Source organism: Centruroides sculpturatus, unplaced genomic scaffold (genome assembly GCF_000671375.1).
Source record: "Centruroides sculpturatus isolate CEXI.00-Female unplaced genomic scaffold, Cexi_2.0 scaffold1060, whole genome shotgun sequence".
Classification (NCBI taxonomy): domain Eukaryota; kingdom Metazoa; phylum Arthropoda; class Arachnida; order Scorpiones; family Buthidae; genus Centruroides; species Centruroides sculpturatus.
Window position 1 is genome coordinate 180,837 of NW_019385223.1, and position 14,966 is coordinate 195,802.

The 14,966-nt window shown below is 29.0% G+C and overlaps 2 protein-coding genes across 2 annotated transcripts; both read left to right on the plus strand.

Moving 5' to 3' along the window:
- Positions 1–1,431: 1,431 nt before the first annotated feature.
- LOC111636370 (glutamate--cysteine ligase regulatory subunit-like) lies at positions 1,432–7,027 on the plus strand. The gene is made up of 7 exons (XM_023381606.1): positions 1,432–1,615; positions 5,888–5,944; positions 6,017–6,089; positions 6,166–6,222; positions 6,302–6,492; positions 6,564–6,678; positions 6,751–7,027. The coding sequence occupies exons 1-7, from the start codon at positions 1,523–1,525 to the stop codon at positions 6,915–6,917; spliced, it is 753 nt and encodes a 250-aa protein (XP_023237374.1). The 5' UTR covers positions 1,432–1,522; the 3' UTR covers positions 6,918–7,027.
- Positions 7,028–11,374: 4,347 nt separating this feature from the next.
- On the plus strand, positions 11,375–14,936 carry LOC111636373 (glutamate--cysteine ligase regulatory subunit-like). Its single transcript, XM_023381609.1, has 7 exons — positions 11,375–11,389; positions 13,797–13,853; positions 13,902–13,998; positions 14,075–14,131; positions 14,211–14,401; positions 14,473–14,587; positions 14,660–14,936. Exons 1-7 carry the CDS (start codon positions 11,375–11,377, stop codon positions 14,824–14,826), a joined length of 699 nt encoding a protein of 232 aa, XP_023237377.1. The 3' UTR covers positions 14,827–14,936.
- Positions 14,937–14,966: the final 30 nt, after the last annotated feature.

The following is a 14,966-nucleotide window of genomic DNA, read 5'->3' on the forward strand; positions in this document are numbered from 1 at the left end:
TATATATATATATAAAATAAAATATTTCTGCACAAAAGTTAACTTAATTAAATATATATTATGTGAAAATTATGCGTAAGGAAATGGTTTTCAAACTGTGAGGCGCGCCTCCTTAATGGGTCTCCAAATCCTTTCCAGGGAGGCGCGTAGAAAAGCCATTACAGTATTATAATTATGGCTACAAAGTAGTCATTTCATCATTAAAATTTGATTTCATTTAGCTTTTTTTTCTTTTTTTATTTTTATTTTAACTTTACTAGAATAAAGCTATAGGTCAGTGACGTTGGTTAAAGATCAACCAACCGCTCTGGGAGACTCGAAATCGAATCCAGGAGGAGACCTACTGGAATTTATTCATGAGCATATCCGGGGGACAGACTCTCCCCGAATATGTAATGCTCCGTCCCTCATCATCTGGTCACCCGACTGTGGACTTGGCCAAACATATAATAAGTATGATTAGCTCTCTTAGTGCCCGTAGGGCTGAAATAGTCAACAATTAAACAGCTAGAGGTCAACACAGAGGAAGCGCAAGATTTCTTACAGAAAAAAAGGGGCATCTCTTTAACTACTTTAGAGATTTATACGGTGAAAGAAATTCAATAAAGTTTCACAAAAACGCTCCATTTTTTATTTATAACGTTACGAGTCAGCGAAATGGCCTTGTTATCTAGGCCTAGAGTGCCTGGATTCGAGTAGTAGGCTGATGATGCCTTGACCGCTTCGGCCATCCGGCCATCTAACAAAAAAAAGCATTATTAATTAAGTTCGTGTTGTATTTATTCGTACGAAATATGCAAAATTCATCGACATATATGCCATTCCTTAACTTTTCGGTCTTGAAGGCACTAAGAGAACTTTAGTTCATGCCATTATGGATTCGGACAAGTCCGTAATGGGAATGATTAAACAAGATGGAACCCGGCATTTTTCTTTTAGATTATTTGTGAAATTTTCTTATTCCTCTTTTCCGAACTCAAGTCCGGATTCTCCAGAGTAGTAAATTGATCCTTTTATCGTGTCATCATCTAGTAATTGATAAATATATATAGAAATATATGGGAGAAAATTTTAAAAGCTCGATTTAAAGCCCGTTAAAACTCAAAATTCTAGCAGTATATAAAATTTAATTTATAGTAAAACCTGTTTAAATCGGTACCGAATATTTTTCCGGTTTTGGCAGGTTTCCGTTTCGAACAGATTTATTATTATTTTTTTTTAACATAGAAAATTTTTCATTTTATCCAGGTTTCGTTTTGTAGAGGTTTTACCATTTATTAATAAGTAAAATATAATTATCAATATTAATAAAATAAATATTTAATTCATTATTATAAATAATATTTAATATATTATTATATCCGTTTATTTTACATTTCAAAAGGGTGCGCTGCTGAACGTATTTATTATATAGCCCTCTGGTGTCGCCGATTGGTTGTTTTTTTTTATCGTCAGTTCGCGCTGGTTTCGTCATAGATAAGTTCTTTTTTTTATTTTCCCCGATCGCCGAAAGTATTTTATAATGGAAGGAATTCAATATTTAATTATCGATACAGGTAACATTATGACTTTAAAAGACTTACAAAGAAAAACAACTCAAACTCCAACAGATGAGGTAAATACGTAAGTGGTTTCGGCTTTTAAATTAACAGTTGTCATGGCAACACATGCTTAGAATATTATAATACAGTTTAATTCTTTTCCTATTTAACATTATAAAAATATTATTTTGTGTGTTAATATATTATAATGTAATATTAATAAATTAAACAACAATATCTTATTGTATATTTAAATTTATATGCAATTATATATTCATATGTATTATGCCCCGCTTTACGACCAACCCTATACAATCCCTCGCTTTACGACCAATCCTATACAATCCCTCGCTTTACGACTTTATCAATTTTATTATTATTATCTTTTATTAAAAGTGTGAGAGACCGATGATCCCGGAGCTACGTGCAAACCAAAGGAAAGCATTTGGGTATGGCTATACTATTGTGGTTTTAAAATTCCAATGTTAAAAGGTGTATTAGCCTAAGTAATTCGCGGCCCGCCAGTGGCCAAGCGGTCTTCGTACCCCGAATGCTGGGAGTTCGGTTGCGGGCTCACGCCTCGCTCAAACGGGCTGGCCACGTGGAGTTTTCCGGGTTTTCTCACGTCTGTAATGTCTAAATAGGGGCCAGTTTCCCTTAAAAAGACCCCTGGAAGGCAGATCGCCCAAATGTTGCGTTGCCATAACTTAACAAAGAACAATAACTATTGGGGTCTGTCCCGTCTTATTTCTGACGCTGGCATTCCACTTTCAACTGTTCGCACCTGAAGATGGCTCTTTAACCGGATCGATAAAAAAAAAACATGATTATTTAAACTGTAAATGTAGGTGCATTGATTAATTCAGCTGAGTAATTATAGTGGCTAGTTCATTCTTATGACTGCACACTTCTGGGAAATAGGCTGGCTTATGACATTTTCCCAGAACCAGTGAGATTCTGCCATGTATTATTTTGAAGAAAAGAGAAGTAACAAATATATTAGTATTAAAGTTTACCTGTAGTTATGCTTACTGTATAGTATATTATAGTTTTATGAAATTGTTTCAAATAAAATTCATGTCTGTAGAAAAAAATTTTGTTTAAATTACAATTTTTATTTCTGTAGAATAATAAAAATATACAATTTTCTTAAACATCTGTGATTAAATGAAACTTATTAAAATTCTTTCAATTATTAAAAAATGGAATTGAAATTTTTCAATTATATTATTCTATTTTAATTTGATTTTAGCGATATGAAGTAACGCGAAACATATTTATTACATATAAAATACATATAATACGCGAAACATATAAAATTTATAGAACAGGAAATGTACAGTCTTTACGTAATGATGTACAAGTTGTTCTGTTTTTTTTTCCTTGTTTTGCAACTTTACTTTTCCTCCCTGTAGATAAAAGTGAAAAAATTATTTCCACGTCTCCACACTTGGCGATAATTTAAGCTTATTATTATCATTATATCTTCGAAAGTTGTATATGTTAATCAGATTTAATTAATACGTCTTGTATGCAACAATTAATTTAATTTTATGAGTATTTCTGATACATTTCTGTCCTAATTTCTTGAAAAATATTAAAAATATACATATTTAAGTTTTCAATTTGAAACAAATTTAACGATTAGAATTAAAAATGGATATTTTAATTAAGTTTGTTAGGTAAATAGGGATGTTAGTATATTAAGAATAGGAAAGACTGTTTTAAAAATTAATTTTAATTCTGTAATATTAAAAGATGAATATGGCTTCGACACTTGTATTTTATCTCGTTAACTGTGCGGGTGTTTGTTTTTCTTAAAGGAAACCCTAAGCATACCGAACTGCCATATATAATACCACAAAATAAACACTGTGAAAACGTTACAACAGCAAGGAAATTAACCAGGTTTTAAATTTGAATATCGTTCTTCATATCATTTTGATTTTTGGTTATTTATAAATTTATTGGTGTTTTAATTACTAAAATTTTCAGAAATAATGCCTATGGAATTAATTTATCAATTATATAATGTTTGTGATAAAATATGCGCAAACCAAGTACGTCTGCAGAGGGGTGCAAATTGCGACACTTGTCCTCCTCTGGAATCAAGTAAAAATTCCACAAGTTATAATCTTTAAAAGTGATTGAGATATGTAATCTTACATTCTCAATCATGTCTGAATTCTATAATATAATTGTGAAAAAACATAAAATTAAATACAAATTTTTATTCGAACATCACAGAAAATTTTCTAGGAAATGTGCACGCTCCTGATACAAACAATTTATATATAATGATGATCGTGACAACATTCGTTATCAAATTTTATCATTACTCAACTTTATTATTAAATTACTCATCTAATTTGAAATCATACATTTAAAAATTTATACAGACTAATGTTGAAATATAATATTTATATATTTCATAATTACTTATTTACCACACGCTAGTATTTGTATTGACCTGTACCGAATTTTTTCATTGTTAGACAAATTCTTATCATTAAATCTTTATTTAATAGTGAAAAGTTCAATAATGTACTTAGTTTCAATTCAGAAGCTTAGCATATATCAATGTTAAACCTTGATTTGTGCTCACCTAAATACTACTGTCCTCGTAAAGTATCAATGAATGCTCGTGAATAGATCTTCTCCATAAATATTCGAATCTTTTTAGTATCCATGAATTAATAAATGTACAAATGTAAATGACATTTTTATCAAACATGTAACTTACAAACTTATACCTATTTCGTTACTGTACTGGAGATACTTTAGTTTAGTGCCACACTTGGTTTGGCACTGAACTAAATTTAATTTAAAGTGTTACATATGTTAGGAAAGAAACTATAAACTACAATCATTTCTGGGGACCATATTTAGGGATAGAAGTCTACACAAACTGAAAATTTTTAATCTTTGCTTTGATTCGGAGCAATGTTTATTTAAAACTGACCGCTAAAGCCTATTTCTAATTAAATTTTAATCCAAGAAAAGTGGTTATTTCTTCATATAGACACGTTTATTGCAGTACATAGAAATTAAACTGTTTAGTTCAGGGAGTTACACTTTTTATTACCAGGACATTTATTATAAATAATAGAAGTGTGTATATGATGCTGATTTAAAGTGATTGTATGGTGTGTTTGAAAGTGGTTTGAGAATTTAATGTGTTAAAATCTCAAAAATAACGCTTCTATAATTATGATGATGGTTTATAATGATGTAAAATTGATTCTGCTTAATTAAAAATTGTTTTATACCTTTAAAAACAGTGTCAAATGTTAATTTGGAATTATATCAAATGAAATGATGTTTAATAAGATTCTTATGACAAAATATTTTTGAATACTTTTAAATTTCGATGCATCTAAATGCATCTGCTTTTTAAATTTTTATCGTTATATTCATTCATTTAATTAGGTTTGATAATTACCGTATTATGATGATTTATCTAAATTTTATTATCTCAAACATTTTAAATTAAAATATCTCGAGTTTAATCTTTTAATCTAGTAAAAATTATGCTGATGTCATCTCTGTTTTCCATCAGTTTTAGGCCATTATTTAATTTTAGATGTACACAAGACCTGATTTTAATACATTAAATTATACTTGATTAATGTTAATTTTTCTGTATTATTATAATATCTTTAAACATGTTTTAAATCTCTCTTCCTCATTCTTTTTGAAAATTATAAATTTAGTATCAACTGCTTGTTACTCTTATCTATAGAATAATTTTAAAAAGGAAAAATAATTACTGGCATTAATATTCAAGTGTAAACAATAGATAATTGTATGCATCATCATTTAGTGTAGAGTTTCAGCTGTATGTAATAACTATATTTACGAAAACATTAGCTATACAGGACAATATACAGGAACTTAAATTTCTATAAGTGATTTTTGTTTATCAAAATAATAAAAATAAGTCTTAAACAAGTTAACTGATATCCAGTTACTATTATATTATATAAAACCCAGTTATATAAGAAAAGAAGTTTGCTGTATATATAAAATTTTCTTTGTAATTTATCAAGTCAAAATTATTAATTTTAAAGTAATTTATACTTTATAAACTTGACATAATACCGATACCATTTGTAAATTATTTTAATTTACATATTCAAGGTTAACCGAAAAGTTATTTGTTCCCATAAAATGTGCATTTCAAGGACGTCTCTAGTTATCGTTTTTACTACATACAAGTTTTTCTCAGAAATTACCTCTATGTAATACCATTACGCTGTTAACATTTCTCGCTTATGACAATAATTTGTATCTTTGTATTTACAATAAATGTCTTGTCAGAATTTTCTTAAGAATTTCTTTTTCAGTTGGTGGAAAGTTCTGCTTACACGCTGAAAGAATGGTTGAATTGTTCACCACCCAATGTAAATGGTGAATTTTATAATATAATAATCATAAATTACATTAGATAAAATGCAACTTGTACTTATTTACAGAAAACAAATGTGCTCGAATGTGTAAATAAAACTAAAATTAACCAGGACGATAGGCAAAATTTAAAATTAACAGGTACGGACGGCCAGGTTTTACCATTATTATAACTTTAATTGTAAAAAATTTGTCATATCTTCGTTTTTACTTCCAGTTAAAATATTTTTATCCGAGAGCAAACCGAACCTTCTGATCAATGCCGTGGAAAGGAGTGAGTATTTCACTTATACGAACTAACTTTATTTAATAAAATGGAAATTTCATTGCTCACTAATATGTAATTTTTTTAGCAATGTCTCACCTAGGAGTTGACTTAATAGATTCGTTAATAGTATCTGTCGAAAATACTCAGATAACTCTAGGTCAGATTCAACCATTATGGATTGCATTAGAAGAAATGGTTATGAAAGAAAAACTAGTCACGATAGGTTTTAGCGATTTGGATACGAATCTCTTGCGTCATCTGTACGAGTGGGCGAAAGTAAGCGTGTAATTTTGCGGCAATCGTATCTGTTTACCTATTGAGTAATGAAAAAAATTGTCCTTTGGTAGATAAAGCCTAGCGTAAATCAAGTCAACCTAGAATCCTGTTGCGTGATGCCTCCGGAGATGATTCAATTTGCTAAAGAGAATGACATTCAACTCCTCACACACAGCGATCCTAAAGGTTAGTTTCATTTGGTTTCATAATTACTTATTTAAATTTTCTATTAATGTCCAATTTGAAATTTTCATTTAGATATTCTTCCTCACGACATGATTCTGAAGATTTTTAAGGAAACGACGCATGACATCGATCCCAAATCCTGGGGCATGCAGTGGATCACGCGTTATTCAGTAATGGTTAAAGGAAGAGGGATCATACAGAGCAAAGGATTCATACTGTGCTTATCTAAAATAACATGAAAATGTCCTCACGTAATTTGTATATATTGAAGCAATTTAACCAAGATTCTAAAACTGTAGATGTTTTCAATTAAAGTTATAAAGATGTAAATATATTAAATTATTTAAAACTGCATTTGTTCGATTATAAGTATAAAAAAAGAACTTGGCTACAACGTAAACCTGCTTAAACGGAAAATACCTGAACGTAGCGTTTTTCTATTTTAACATAAAACCTGTATAAAACAGTAACCTGCCAAGCCAGGAAAAATATTCGATACCGTACGATTCCGTTTTACACAGGTTTTATTGTATATACATATATCATATATTACAGTATTTTATATCGCAATACTCAAAGCTTCTGTTCATACACAGGACAAGAAGGGCTTTTGATCCAGTTACTTCCAAAATTTAGTTTTTACGTAAAATAAAATCAAACAAGAGAAGTGATATAAATTAAAATTTTATAGATACAGGAAAACCTGTGTAAACCGGAATTTCTCGGTATCGAATATTTTTTCTATCTTGGCAAGTTTCCATTTTGATCAGATTCTTTTTAACGTTCCGAAGAAACTTTTACGTTTAGACAGGTTTCCTTTTTATTCGGATTCCGTTTTGAACAGGTTTTACTGTAATTGCTAAAATCTACTTTTATTTATTTTATTTAAATATTTTCTATGACTTTTAGAAAGACGAGAGGCCCTAAATTTGTGTTAAGGAGGGCCCAATCTCATCTTTCTCAATCAACTTATGATTTTCTTTTGAATTTATTCTGAATAAATGGAATTCTAAACTTTGGGATTATTTAGAAAATATTATTTTCATAATTATCAGAAAAAAATATTAATGTCTTTATAAATAATCTTAAATTATACACGTGCAAAAAATTGTTACAAAATTATAGTCATNAAAAAGTAAGTGTGTTGCTAACAACTTAATAAGTATTTAACATGATTTCGTACATTACCTCCCTTTAAAGAACTATAAACGTACAAAATTATATAATTCCTATACAATACCTTCATGTAAAAATCCTTATAAACTGATAAATCATTAAACTCTTCGTTAAGAACTTAGAAACATTAATAATAACCTATATTAATGTGTTTAGCGAATAAATCCATTGTTTCAGTTGTGAGGCAAATGTCATAATATCCTTTTTTTACACTTGAAACCCTTAAGGAATATTGATATGTTATACATAAAGAAATAAAAATAAATGTAAAAGATTATATAATTTTTTTCAACTTAATTACAAAAAAATATAAATAAATAATAAAATAATAAATAAACTTTTTTGAACTACAAATAGACTTTTATTTTCAACAAAATTTAAAAAAAAGCAAGCAAATCCTTGAAATTCTTATACTACATGATTATCTGTAAATTGCCTACTTCAGTGTTTAGTCAAGAAATAAATAACCACTTGTATCCTGTGTACAGATAGAAGACAGATGTAAATTCTCAAGGAAGTTTTCATTCTATTCACAATTCAACTAAAGATTTTAAGATGAATATAACCTTTGTCCAGTTTATAAATTAATCGAATGTCTCACAAGTAAAGTAATATAATTAAGCCCAGGAGAATTTAAATTTGGGGGTCCACTATATAGTATTGACTTCAGACTTGGGGAAGGGGGGAATATTTTCTTACGAAAGATTGATTTGGAGGCTCTCTGTTAGTGGGGTCCCCAGGCAATTGACCTTTTTGCCCATAGGGTGCTATTGCTAATTTGTTCCAAAGATAAGATAAAATGTCCCATTTATGTCAACTATGTAGGATAAAAATATCTGTAACTATAATAATTCTTTTTTTGTCATTTTAAAGTATATAAATGTGTAAATTTGATATAAAATCCATTAATTAAGCTGGAGGATTTCATATTAAATCAATACATAATCAATGTGTTATTAATTGATGATCCTCAATAACATTTTATGTTTTTGTTGTTGCCACGTACTTATAAATGTTAAAAATTGTGTAATTAATGATATTTTAATGTAAAATTGGACATTTTATTGTCATGGATGTTCCTCAAGTGACATCAACAAGTTCAGTTCATCAATTTATATAATTTCCCTCTCATATTTTAATATAGAACATTATACGTTACGTCTACTTACCTATATTTCTTGTTTTGATCGTTATTTATTCTAAATTTTACGAGAAATCCGAATATTCCACCAACACTGAGTAGCAGACGACATCTTCACGTTTGTTTAAAACATTCACCTGTTAACGCGATAACAGCGCCACCTGGAATTATAATACCTTTCACCTGTTCGCCTGTGAATATTTTTTTTTAACTTTATTGTATGGGTATCAAATTATATTTTAATGTATTTCATATACAGTAATTCATTAAACATTAGAAACTCGAAATGATTTAAGGAGTCAAGATTGCTTTCAGCTTGGTTAAAATGTACCATCACTTCAGAGCTCTTGAGCATAGACCGCCTAAGATCTGAATCAAGTCTTTTGTAATATACTTTTAGTTTCATGACATGACATTTTTTTACCATAAGATGGCTTAAGCACTTGGATGAGGTAGCTTCTTGAGAGAGATGCAATTTGCTGGAAAATGAATTCTTTGTGCACTCATAGGTACTATTCTATTAATACAACATTGGTGAAGAAAGATCAGTTGTTCATTAATCTTCAGTTTTAAGGCTATGTTTTCCAAGAGCCACAAAAGCCATCTTTTCCAGTTTTGAGTTTTAATATATCGAATTAAAATATTATTATTTATATAATAATAATACATTATTATTAATATATATAATTTGATACACATACTCATATAACAAGGTTGAAAAGTAACTATTAGCACTATTTAAAACATCATTACAATGACTTTTCAATATAATTCAAAATATTTTATATTAAATAATTTAATATTAATCTTTAGGCAAGTCACTTTGAACACTTTAACTATAGCAACTATTATCATAGTAACTAATCAAATAATTTACAAATATGATAATAAAATAACAAACACTTTGTATTTATGTTATTTTATTACTTACCTGAAGAATAGCATACGCTCAAGAGTTTATAAATAATTTTGAATTTATTTGCAATATTGTAAAAATTATATTATATACAATTTACTTAATAATCAATACATTAATAGACAAATAATTTATTAACATAATCGTCATTAATAATTATTGTATTTTGCTTGGCTGAATTTAAATTTAATTCTTTTTGTTTGGTTTGGAATATCAATATTTAATATAATTTTTGTTGTTGCATTTGTTTATAATAAAATCTTCAAAATTCAGGTCTGTATTGGATATATACCATGTGAATTATTTTATCATCATCTTGAATCCAGTTTTTAAATTCTTTTCATTTATAATGAAATGAATATACTGTTCTATTATTTTTTTAAATGTTTTTGTATTATATTTGAAAAAAGAAAGAAAAAACAATAAAAACAATTTGCAGATTCTAAATTTTAAAATATAAAATATTTTTAAAAGTTACAAAATGTTAAATAAATTATAATAAGAAAAAAGGAAATTTGACAAAACAATAAAAACAACAAAAATCTATTAATTATTTTATTGGGATTCGGATTATACATATTCTGTCATTTCTCTCTTAATTCATAAACCAAGTGATTTTGTTATAAATTATTCCGAATTTCAATTGTAACAACTGCAGCAAACCAAGTAACCATGCTAGCATTTAACACATTTTTTTTAATTTTATCGTCAATATATGAGGGTTGTTCAAAAAGTTCCCAAACTTTATTTATTACAAAAAAAATACTTTACTTACAATTTATTTGTCAGGGTCTTCTTCAAAATACAGTAGAGCATTGATTATCCTAGAATGGTTGGTTAACCGTCACATCGGTTAACCAGCCATTCTAGTCGGCAAATTTCAAATGTCTGCTAGTGATGTGGCACTACAATATTTGGCTATGTCTTGGCTACTTTAATATTATTTTTGTTAAATTTTTGCATGTTTTAGCTGGCAATACTGGCTCGACCATTGAAGGGAGGCCAGTATTTAAACGAGACTTAATTTTCTAATTATGAGTGGTTGTTTGTTTTGTGAGCAATAAAATAATTTTAAAATAATTTTTAACGATACAATAGCAACGATTATTATTTTTTTAAAGAATTTGTTAGGCTTAACATTGATGAAAATTCAATGTGAAGTTGGTTAATAGCGACATACTAATATACTATACTAATAATGTATTTTTTTCATTCTTTTTGGTTATCTGATTTTTCAGTTATCCGACCAACCTGAGTCCTCAATTGAGTCAGATAATCGATGCTCTACTGTAGTCTCCTCCCCAACGTACACACTTATTCCAATGGTGTTTTTGTGTTTTTGAAACAGTCCTGGAACACTTTTTCCGAAATGCTCATCCATCATATTTTTTCTATCTCTGGAATGGTGGCAAATCTTTTTCCTTTGAGCATGTTTTTTAGTTTGGGGAACAGGAAAAAGTTGCATGGGGCCAGGTCAAGTAAGTAGGATGAGTGGGAAATCAGAGCGTCTTGTTTTTGGCCAAAAATTCACGAGTTCTGAGGGACAAATGAGCCAACACATTGTCGTGGTGAAAAAACCACTTGCCGCTCCTCCAAAGTTTGGGCTATTTTCACCTGATTCTGTCTCTTAGGTGTTTCATAACCCCCAGGTAGTACTTATTGTTGACTGCCTGGCCTGTAGGTAGGTATTTGTGATGCACAACCCCCTTTGCATTGAAAAAAACAGTCAACACCACATCAACATTTGAGTAAATTTGTTCAGCTTTTTTGGGGCGGGGGATGTTTCAACCAACTGTAGGAAGTTTCTGTGAAGGATTTCCCAAGTTTCACACAGAATTTCACAGAACAACGCTGCTCCTTCAAAGAGCTCATTTCCATGGATCCAGTTTTTTGCCGAACCCCACAAACACCCCTTCACATAAACAGCCATAACTAATCACCAAAACAAGATATCAACAAATGGATTGAAGGAGGTTACTCGGGAGGTTTCCGTGGACACAACGCATCCAAGCGGATTAAAAATAACCAACTGGAGGTGCACTATTCAAAAAGTTTGGGAACTGTTTGAACAATCCACGTAAATGCGTTTGGAATCACACTGTCTTAGCGAATCCTCTTCAGTATTACATTTAAAAAATAATAAAACAATACTTTAAAAAAATAAAGATAAATACAATTCAAGTTATTACAAAGTAAAAACATGACTGCCTACAATTAATCATGTAATGAATGCATTCTTGAGTAATGTTCGAATGAGTTCACATTCACCTATCATGGGATACATCTCATAACTACAGCATATTTTAACTATTGATGGGATATTTCTAATGTTTACAGTATTTGTATCTAAACCACAATAAACTCTAAGTATAAATTTAAATTTTTGACAAAATAAATTATTTATCAATAGTTAATCAGTCACACATGTAACTGATGTATCTATCAACTGATATTCAAAGGCTTTGATAATTAACTACTGATGAAATATTTCTGATGACTAGTGCTTATCTAAAAAGTAAATGATAAATCTTAAGAACACTTTTACTTGCAATGATAATATTAAAATATAACTGAATAAATTACAGTGGAACCCCGGTTAACAAACATAATCCGTTCCATGAGTCCATTCGTTAACCGAATTGTTCGTTAACTGAAGCAATTTTTCTCATAGAAATTAATGCAAATACAATTAATCTGTTCTAGCCATCAGTATTTTTGTAATTTTATTTGTAAAATGGGTTTTCTTTGATGAAAATATAAGAAAATGTAGCATCTATCATTACAGCAACAAATATGTAAATTTTATTTAATAAAGTAGCACTGTACATACCTTTGTTTCTATGGAGCTTAATGCTTGGAAGAGGAATCCCCCTCCATAAAAATATTGGGTAGCACTGCATCGGGAGTTTCTTCGAGTCAATGTCTCTTTTGATNAAATTTTTATCGTTATATTCATTCATTTAATTAGGTTTGATAATTACCGTATTATGATGATTTATCTAAATTTTATTATCTCAAACATTTTAAATTAAAATATCTCGAGTTTAATCTTTTAATCTAGTAAAAATTATGCTGATGTCATCTCTGTTTTCCATCAGTTTTAGGCCATTATTTAATTTTAGATGTACACAAGACCTGATTTTAATACATTAAATTATACTTGATTAATGTTAATTTTTCTGTATTATTATAATATCTTTAAACATGTTTTAAATCTCTCTTCCTCATTCTTTTTGAAAATTATAAATTTAGTATCAACTGCTTGTTACTCTTATCTATAGAATAATTTTAAAAAGGAAAAATAATTACTGGCATTAATATTCAAGTGTAAACAATAGATAATTGTATGCATCATCATTTAGTGTAGAGTTTCAGCTGTATGTAATAACTATATTTACGAAAACATTAGCTATACAGGACAATATACAGGAACTTAAATTTCTATAAGTGATTTTTGTTTATCAAAATAATAAAAATAAGTCTTAAACAAGTTAACTGATATCCAGTTACTATTATATTATATAAAACCCAGTTATATAAGAAAAGAAGTTTGCTGTATATATAAAATTTTCTTTGTAATTTATCAAGTCAAAATTATTAATTTTAAAGTAATTTATACTTTATAAACTTGACATAATACCGATACCATTTGTAAATTATTTTAATTTACATATTCAAGGTTAACCGAAAAGTTATTTGTTCCCATAAAATGTGCATTTCAAGGACGTCTCTAGTTATCGTTTTTACTACATACAAGTTTTTCTCAGAAATTACCTCTATGTAATACCATTACGCTGTTAACATTTCTCGCTTATGACAATAATTTGTATCTTTGTATTTACAATAAATGTCTTGTCAGAATTTTCTTAAGAATTTCTTTTTCAGTTGGTGGAAAGTTCTGCTTACACGCTGAAAGAATGGTTGAATTGTTCACCACCCAATGTAAATGGTGAATTTTATAATATAATAATCATAAATTACATTAGATAAAATGCAACTTGTACTTATTTACAGAAAACAAATGTGCTCGAATGTGTAAATAAAACTAAAATTAACCAGGACGATAGGCAAAATTTAAAATTAACAGGTACGGACGGCCAGGTTTTACCATTATTATAACTTTAATTGTAAAAAATTTGTCATATCTTCGTTTTTACTTCCAGTTAAAATATTTTTATCCGAGAGCAAACCGAACCTTCTGATCAATGCCGTGGAAAGGAGTGAGTATTTCACTTATACGAACTAACTTTATTTAATAAAATGGAAATTTCATTGCTCACTAATATGTAATTTTTTTAGCAATGTCTCACCTAGGAGTTGACTTAATAGATTCGTTAATAGTATCTGTCGAAAATACTCAGATAACTCTAGGTCAGATTCAACCATTATGGATTGCATTAGAAGAAATGGTTATGAAAGAAAAACTAGTCACGATAGGTTTTAGCGATTTGGATACGAATCTCTTGCGTCATCTGTACGAGTGGGCGAAAGTAAGCGTGTAATTTTGCGGCAATCGTATCTGTTTACCTATTGAGTAATGAAAAAAATTGTCCTTTGGTAGATAAAGCCTAGCGTAAATCAAGTCAACCTAGAATCCTGTTGCGTGATGCCTCCGGAGATGATTCAATTTGCTAAAGAGAATGACATTCAACTCCTCACACACAGCGATCCTAAAGGTTAGTTTCATTTGGTTTCATAATTACTTATTTAAATTTTCTATTAATGTCCAATTTGAAATTTTCATTTAGATATTCTTCCTCACGACATGATTCTGAAGATTTTTAAGGAAACGACGCATGACATCGATCCCAAATCCTGGGGCATGCAGTGGATCACGCGTTATTCAGTAATGGTTAAAGGAAGAGGGATCATACAGAGCAAAGGATTCATACTGTGCTTATCTAAAATAACATGAAAATGTCCTCACGTAATTTGTATATATTGAAGCAATTTAACCAAGATTCTAAAACTGTAGATGTTTTCAATTAAAGTTATAAAGATGTAAATATATTAAATTATTTAAAACTGCATTTGTTCGATTATAAGTATAAAAAA